The sequence below is a fragment of the Larimichthys crocea genome, chromosome VII (genome assembly GCF_000972845.2).
Source record: "Larimichthys crocea isolate SSNF chromosome VII, L_crocea_2.0, whole genome shotgun sequence".
In the NCBI taxonomy this organism is placed as follows: Eukaryota; Metazoa; Chordata; class Actinopteri; family Sciaenidae; genus Larimichthys; species Larimichthys crocea.
In genome coordinates this window covers 3,299,807-3,307,757 of record NC_040017.1, presented here as the reverse complement: position 1 = coordinate 3,307,757, position 7,951 = coordinate 3,299,807, and the positions used below count along the sequence as shown (strand labels likewise).

At 48.5% G+C, this 7,951-nt stretch overlaps 1 protein-coding gene across 3 annotated transcripts; it reads left to right on the top strand.

Annotated features, from left to right (window-relative positions):
* Nucleotides 1-4,398: 4,398 nt before the first annotated feature.
* Nucleotides 4,399-7,419, top strand: shld3 (shieldin complex subunit 3). Of its 3 annotated transcripts, XM_027280016.1 has the most exons (5): nucleotides 4,405-4,530; nucleotides 4,758-4,951; nucleotides 5,089-5,627; nucleotides 5,785-5,984; nucleotides 7,197-7,419. In XM_027280016.1, exons 3-5 carry the CDS (start codon nucleotides 5,166-5,168, stop codon nucleotides 7,366-7,368), a joined length of 834 nt encoding a protein of 277 aa, XP_027135817.1. In that variant the 5' UTR covers nucleotides 4,405-4,530; nucleotides 4,758-4,951; nucleotides 5,089-5,165; the 3' UTR covers nucleotides 7,369-7,419. The 3 variants fall into 3 exon arrangements, with proteins under 3 accessions (XP_027135816.1, XP_027135818.1, XP_027135817.1); XM_027280015.1 differs by lacking the exon at nucleotides 4,758-4,951 and having other exon boundaries at nucleotides 4,399-4,530; XM_027280017.1 differs by lacking the exon at nucleotides 4,758-4,951 and having other exon boundaries at nucleotides 4,399-4,530; nucleotides 7,167-7,215.
* Nucleotides 7,420-7,951: the final 532 nt, after the last annotated feature.

Below are 7,951 nucleotides of genomic sequence, written 5' to 3'. Positions count from 1 at the left end.
GGATTGGTGTCAACTCCCTGTACAGATTGTACGCCCTCAGGGAGAAAATGGACTTGGTGACTTGTGGGCTGTACAAATAAAATCTGAGATCTGAAAATAACATTGTTGGATTATTCTTGATTTCTAAATAACTTTCATCCTCATAAACTTCATCATAAAAAAACTCTGAAGACTTCACAGCTCCTCCTCACAGCTGTCTCTAGCACAGCTACAAAAGATATTGTTTCTATATATATTAATATAATGGTTCACAATAAACTGTCTTTATTAAAGTCTGATGCTTGCTGTCTGTGTCCTGAGCTGTCCTCACACACCTGTACGGTAAACACACGACGTGGTGCAGACGATTAGTTATGTATTCATGTGCAGACAGATAAAAAGTGTCCCTTGTATATTTATATAAAACATGTTGTTGCCATGGAGAGTATCCAGCTGAAGCTTCTTCATATTTCCAGGTGTGTGGATGAAGAAACACAGACTCGGCTCTCTAGTTTGTCTAGGACATTTTTATTCATACTGCTGTTGTCTTTATTCAATACAGTAATATACTTGCGTGAGTGACCACCGGCTGCAGCGGCACTAACCCTGCCGGCTGCCTACGTGAAGCAAAACTTTGTTTTTTACCTTTTATTCTTTTTGAAAATGATCTTGCAACAGAAAAAAAAAAAGCACATTATTGCCAGTAGAATGGAGGTGGAGGTGGACATACTCAGGTAGGTCGGGTTTAGTGCTGGTCTAAAAACAAAAAACAAAAACGAGGAACAAAAAAGAAACCTGAGGGAACGTTGAGGAAACGTCGTACATGTTGTAAAGGATGCAAGGATATGGCACATTTGGTCCACGTTGGTATTTTATTATCTGCTAATTGCAAACATGTAATAAACAAAAAAACAAAAAACAGATGTTTTCGTGGTAACGTGTGTTAAGACAGCAGAGTGAAAAAAACTGTAAGGGGCGCCGCTCGGTTAAAATCATCAGCCAATCGTTTGTTTCTATTCTCCCGTACAGCATCATCGTTACTATTAATACTTTCCATCCAATGAGAGGGGAGATGATGGAGGGGGCGGGCATAGAGAGAAGGGGGGGAGACATGAGAGGGTGGAGTCGTGGTATGATTGACAGGATGGGCTTTGGACATTCACAGGAAGTAGTGGAGTGCGTCTGGTCACATGGGGCTCGCCGCGGCGTGGGGCGGGGTCAAACTGAAGGCTGAGGGGGGAGAGAGGCGGGGTCAGTGATGACATCACACAACAATCATCACACAGGAAGTCAAAAAGAGAAGCTGAGGCTGAACTCCACCAGGCACGCCCCCGTCACAACGCAGCGTCTCCACCACGACAGCGATTGTCTGACTGGACGACGCTCTGATTAACGTGTCAAAGCGTTTGACGAGCGTCTGACGAGCGTCTCACGACGTCTCACGAGCGTTAGAGCGTCTGCACGACATGTAGTAACGTTTTGACGTCGAAACGTTTCAGTTGACAGTCAGAGCGTCTCACGACGTTGAACAGCTTCTCAGTAACGTTGACGAGCGTTCTGGACGATTCCAAGCGTTACAACGTTTCAGTTGAACGTCCAAATGTTTTGACGGCGTCTGACGAACGTATAACATTTGACGGCGTCTGACGGTCTCAGTAACGTCTCCAATGTGACGGCGTTTCATAAGCGTTTACGATGTGACAGTGTTTCACAAGCGTTCAGTAACGTTACACAAGCGTAATTGTGGTAACGGTTTTCAGTCACAACGAAGGTTGGTAACTAGCATTGGGCGCTTTAACAACCTTTAAGCGTGCTCAGCTGCGCAGACTTTAAGACTCCGCATGATTTCGTCGATTTCATTTGAATGTACCGACAGGTGGCGCGACGTCTGTTAGAAACAAATTCCTGACAGATTAAATGTTTGTTTGGTTTCATCAGAGCTGCACCGAACCAACGATACGACAGTGCTACAGACATTACAGACAGTTCGCGCTGTCGTCTGTCCGTCTGTCTCTCTCCTCTCAGGTGCTTCAGGTGGAGTTCAGCCTTCAAACTTAAATATCAACAAGTTTAAAGTCGAAATGTTTCATCGGATCATCTGCAGTCGATCAAAAGATCGATCAGCTGACAGAATCAATCTGACCAATAATCAAAATCACAACAATTCAACACAACACACACACACCACACACACACAACCACCAAACACACACACACACACACACGCTGTACTCACAAAGAGTATTTGAGAGTGTCGTCCATTACATGATGGCGGCCTGGTTTCCACACGGCGGTAGGCAGTAGTTCGGAGCACTAAAGATGTCACCACGTCTTGTCGTGGCCCCAGTTGTATCCCTGAAGGTTCAGACACACTTTAGTCACATGACAGCCAATTAACGCTCTCGCCGCTGAGTCAGCGCTGACAGGGAATGGACGGACGAAGAGCAGCTCAGCATCCCATGACATTCATTCATCATGTTGCCATGGAGACACAGCAGGATTTGTTTAATGATGTATGATAAATTAATATTAAAATCAGTGTTTAAAACTTAATTTCAAAATAAAGTTCTGATCTTCGTCATCAAAAGACCAGAATAAGCGCCTGATTATGCTTTTATTTTGGCGGCAGAGCTACTAAGCGTGCGTTACCACCATGCAGCCTATCGACCTCATGACAGGATGGGCGGGGACACCAGGGGGAGGCCGTTGGCGTGGTTGAAGGTTATCAGAGATGTCCTGTCCGAAGGTGTAGCCCAGCACTCGGGGGGAGAGATGCACCGCACCGCGAGCGTCGGGGTCTGACCACAGACAGGTCACACACATCGGGCCCTGACGGAGAGAGAGGGGGCGGGGTTAAGCTTCATACGCAGACTCGGGCGCTGAGTTCCTGTTAGAGCAGAGCGTACCTCATGTGGGACTTGACCGTCAGGGTCCAGACTCGTCGTATGTGATCCAGAGTGTCTATGGAGGAGAAACAGGAGGAAGGCCTCCGTGCAGACAAAGATCTGAAACAGAAGACCACGCCTAACAACACTTCATCTGTAACCTGCTAGAAAAAAACGAACTCTCCCTCCCCGTGCTCTCACCCTGCCGTTCCACCAGCTCGGTCAGCGGCAGGTGTTCGACAGGTCTGTGAATACTTCCACACGTTGGCGGTTGCCGACTTCCTCAAGCACTCGTCGTGAGAGCCGTTAGTACCTGCGTGATCTGCCGGCGACTCGTGGTTCCTCGCAGGATGGTGGTCGCTCCTGGAAACACCTGAAGCAGGAGCACCTGTTTTAATACTGATCACAGACATGAGACGAGCATGTCCCCATCATCACCGTCGTGGATTCGTGTGAGAGTATCTGAATTCAGTGTTTCACTGTAGTCTGAGCTGAGGACGCAGCTTCTGTTCATGAATCAGCAAACTGCTTTATGGAGCCATGTTTGGTTTTTTACGTGCTGACCCGCACGATCTCTGAACTGTGCAGTGACCGTCGTGTTAACATGACTCTCAGCGGTGTGTGGTCAGAGTGTCAGCTGACTAACACACGGTTTAAACACGTGTGTCATCACGGGACGTTTTGTCATGAGGTTTCACATCAAACACTTTCTTTGTTTCTGATTTTTCATCTTCAAACTTTAAAATGTGTCGAAGTTCAAAGTGTCAGCTGACGCTTTAACACGTCCACAGACGACCTGAAGACTCAAATCTACATCAGGCATTTTAGGATCAGAACTCCATGGATTTCTAATAAACTCATCGTGTTTGATATGATCAGCGGAGACACTTTATGAACCGGTCGTCTCCTGAGTCCACAGAAAACATGACGGTGCGTTCAGGTTCAACGCGTTCAAACAGGAAACTGTCTGAGTCCCTGAAGTGGACACAAAGACGAAACAGTTTTCATTTTATAGAGCTTTGTGTTTGTTTCGGGTTCGGAGTGTCCCGCCGTCAAGTCTGAGCAGGTCGAGGTTTCATCATGATCCAGGCGTGTGAACTGGACCCCGACATGACCGGGCTGTGCGGGGACCGAGCCAGTCTCGTGTTGTCTGACAGGAAACGAGCACCAGGCGCGTCTCCGTCACAGCACGGGCTATTCAGGGTCGAGACGTCAATCTGTACAGGGAGTGACACCCTCTGTCCTTAGACCCTCGGTTCCAGTGAGGAAAAACTTGCCCACAAAAACCTTTAACAGGGAAAAAAGGTGGAAGAAACCTCAGGAAGAGCCACAGAGGAGGGATCCCTCTCCCAGGACGGACAGACGTGCAATGGATGTCAGTGTACAGAACACACATTTAAACATATTATAATAAGTAGTATGTCATTTTAAATAATGACATGTCATTATTTAAATAATAACATGTTATTTAAATAATGTTATTTAAATAATAACATGTTATTATTTAACCTGATAAAATTTTTAAATAAATAAACAGAGATCACTCTGCTGACGTCAGCCTCCTCCAAGTATCGCGAGAGTTTCCGAGACGCGGCAGCAGTCTGCGTGTTAGCTCTGCGGCTGTTTGTGCGTGAACTGTGTGCGGGGAAACAAAGCTGACCCGCAGGTTAGTGTCTGCCTGTCTGTCTGTCTGTCTGTCTGTCTGTCTGTCTGTCTCTCTCTGTCTGACTGTACAGGTGTTAACTACCTGTCTGTCTGTTAGCACGAAGCTAAAAACATTAGCGTCCTGCCGTTAAATTCAGTGTGTGTGTGTGTGTGTGTGTGTGTGTGTGTGTGTCTCTGTCTCTGTGTGTGTGTGTGTGTGTCTCTGTCTCTGTGTGTGTGTGTTTTCAGTCAGTTTAGACTTTCAGGTGTTTCTGGCATCAGGCTGAAGCTGCTTGAATGTTGAATGAAGCGGCTGAATGTGAAACATAAACTGGATCTTCAGTAAACAGCTGGGCCAACACAGGTGTCACAGGTCACAGGTATCACCAACACAGGTGTTTGTCGGGGAGCAAATCTAGAATCTGAACGTGGTTACGGACCCGGTAAGATGCTGAAACATGGAAGATGTGTAGAACTTTGGACCTCCGTCGACTTCTAACGAGACCAGAAGATCTGAGGTTTCCACGTTTGAACCTTTTACATCACGTGATCCAGGTGTGATTATATCATTTGTCTTCAGGCTGCCTGTGGACTGGTCTTCATCATGGCGAGGAGGATGAGGTGGAGGTGGGTGGTGCGGTCAGTCCTCTGATCTGGATGGAGGATGTCGTCCTGCACTGCCGGCCTGGATCAGCTGCTGGACTCAGCTCTCTGTTAGAGAGGACGGAGAAGCTTCTGGAGCCGTTCCCCTGTCGGACTCCTCCGCCCTTCACCCCGTGGTTCCCCACCACCAGCGCCGACCTCCACCTGCCCATCAGACCAGCCAAACCAGCTCCTGTCATCACCTGCTCAGCAGCCCCTCGTGATGGTGACGTCTCCACCTCTGAAACCTCGAGCCGCCTCCACCCGGCCTCACTCTGTGACAGACACGAAGTCACGGACTCGCCGATCAAACGTTCCTGGAGCGTCTTCACGCAGAGAGGAGGCGTCCTGCAGAGCGCACAGTCGCTGTCCAAGCACTTCCATCGGGTGGTGTCCGTCCACAGGCTCCACCTCCGCCAGAGGGTCAAATGGGTGGTCGGGCAGCACAACTGTGGGACGTCCCGCGACATCGAACAGGTCAGTGTGTGTTTGTCACTGTGGATCTCCTCCACCTCTCCTCCACCTCCACCTCACCTCCACCTCTCCTCCACCTCCACCTCACCTCCACCTCACCTCCACCTCACCTCCACCTCTCCTCCACCTCTCCTCCACCTTTTGGCTCTCGTCCCTGCAGGTGTGGCAGACTCTGAGCCGGTCGGTCCGGAGCTCCAGGTTGCCGACGTGTAACGCCAACATCCAGAGGGAGCGGGCGGAGATCTGGGTGTTCTGTGACGTCCTCCACTCTGAGCAGGTGGGACGCTTCCTGAAGGACGAGCTGCGGCTGACGGGGAGGATCAGCCTGTCTGTCCACAGACTGGGAGACATCTTCAGCATGTAGGACACAAAGACAGGTGACAGAACTCACCTGTTCAAGTTATATTAAGACTTCAAGGTATGCAAGAATGTGGACGCTTTGACTGACAGGTTGGCGTCACAGACTGTCTAAAACCTGGACGTAGTCTCTGTGACGTCCCCGCAGACTGTCTAAAACCTGGACGTAGTCTCTGTGACGTCCCCAGGCAGAACTGTCCTAAACCTGGACATAGTCTCTGACGTCCCGCAGCTTCATACAAAAAAACCGGGACGTGTCTCGTGACGTCCCCACAGGACCTGTCTGAAACATGGCGTAGTCCTCTGAACGGCCCCCCAGACTGTCTAAAAAAAAAAACCTGGACGTAGTACTCCGTAGACTTCCCCGCGACTGTCTAAAACTCTGGACGTAGTACTCTGTGACGTACCCCAGAACTGTCTACACCTGGCCTAGGTCGGGAACGTCCCACAGACTGTCTAAAACCGGGAGTAGTCTCCGTGACGTCCCACAGACTGTCTAAAAAAACTGGGACGTAGTCTCTGAAACGTCCCCAGAACTGTCTAAAACCTGGACGTAGTCTCCGTGACGTCCCACAGACGGTCTAAACCTGGACGTAGTCTCCGTGACGTCCCCACAGACTGTCTAAAACCTGGACGTAGTCTCTGTGACGTCCCGCACAGACTGTCCTAAAACCTGGACGTAGTCTCGTGACGTCCCCACAGACTGTCTAAAACCTGACGTAGTTCTGTGACGTCCCGCAGACTGTCTAAAACCTGGACGTAGTCCTCGTGACGTCCCAAGACTGTCCAAAGACTGACTAGTCCCTACGTCAACGTCAAAACCTGGACGTAGTCTCTGGACGTCCCCCGCAGACGTCTAAAACCTGGACGTAGTCCGTAACGTCCCGCAGATGTCTAAAACCTGGACGTAGTCTCCGTGACGTCCCCACAGACTGTCTAAAACCTGGACGTAGTCTCTGTGACGTCCCCACAGACTGTCTAAAACCTGGACGTAGGTTCTGCAGCTCGGTGTGGGGGGAGGGGGTCCGCCGCCGCTTGTTGTCAGTCTGCCTCACCACGCTCTTAACCCTGCATAACTTAAAGCCTAATAATGTGAACAGGTGAGTTGTATATAAATTCACCCTCAGTACAGTTGTCATGAACGGGGAAATTAGCTACAGAGACCAAAACTGTTTTTTGTACCAGGCTGTAAACATGTTTATTTCTGCTGTGAAGTTGGACATTTGGACATGGGGACTTATGGAGACTGACTCACTGCTGGAGCCAGCCTCAAGTGGACGTTAGAGGAACTGCAGTTTGTGACTTAGAGGTTATATTTAATAAAATGAACAGATTTATATTTTGTGATTTTCAGATTAAAATCTTCATGACTGTATTTTTATACTGATGTAAATAAAGATGTGATATTATGAATAAACCGTCTGTAGTAACGCGTACAGCTGCTCGTGTCTCAGGTTTGTTCTGGAAAAGCTGCAGCAGTGGTCACATGATACACACACACACACACACACACACACTGCTGCTTGTGTAAGACCTGAATAAATGAGGACACCATGACTACAGTTCACCCCCTCTCCATCTCACACACACACACACACACACTCTTTTGTTGCCATGGTTCCCTGTCTGCACACTGCATTAAAATCTAGGTTACCGGACGTGACGTCAGTGCCGTGCCCCCTCCAGCCCTCAGCTGTAATCTGAGTAAATCTGTCTGTGACCTTTGAACTGTCTCATTTTCAAACATGAAACATCAAATATTGACATCAGCGAGCCGCTCGTGCTGACTGACGCGTTAACATTACAACACATGTTCGACAGGGAGTTTTATTTTGAAAGATCCGGAAATCATCTGTAGCCGTTTTGCCTTTACATAACGCCTGTTTTCATATTTGTAACGTGCCTAATGTTTATTATTTAATTTAACGCATCAATATTTCATAATAAAAGCTTTTCTATCTAAAGGCTCT

What these genes read in the sequence shown, in the direction of transcription:
- shld3 (XM_027280015.1), top strand. Translation starts at nt 5,166, where the DNA reads ATGGAGGATGTCGTCCTGCACTGCCGGCCTGGATCAGCTGCTGGACTC. An exon ending in CGTCCCGCGACATCGAACAG is followed by an intron (nt 5,628 to 5,784) that starts GTCAGTGTGTGT and finishes TCGTCCCTGCAG; the next exon opens with GTGTGGCAGACTCTGAGCCG. An exon ending in CTGGGAGACATCTTCAGCAT is followed by an intron (nt 5,985 to 7,196) that starts GTAGGACACAAA and finishes TCTGCTGTGAAG; the next exon opens with TTGGACATTTGGACATGGGG.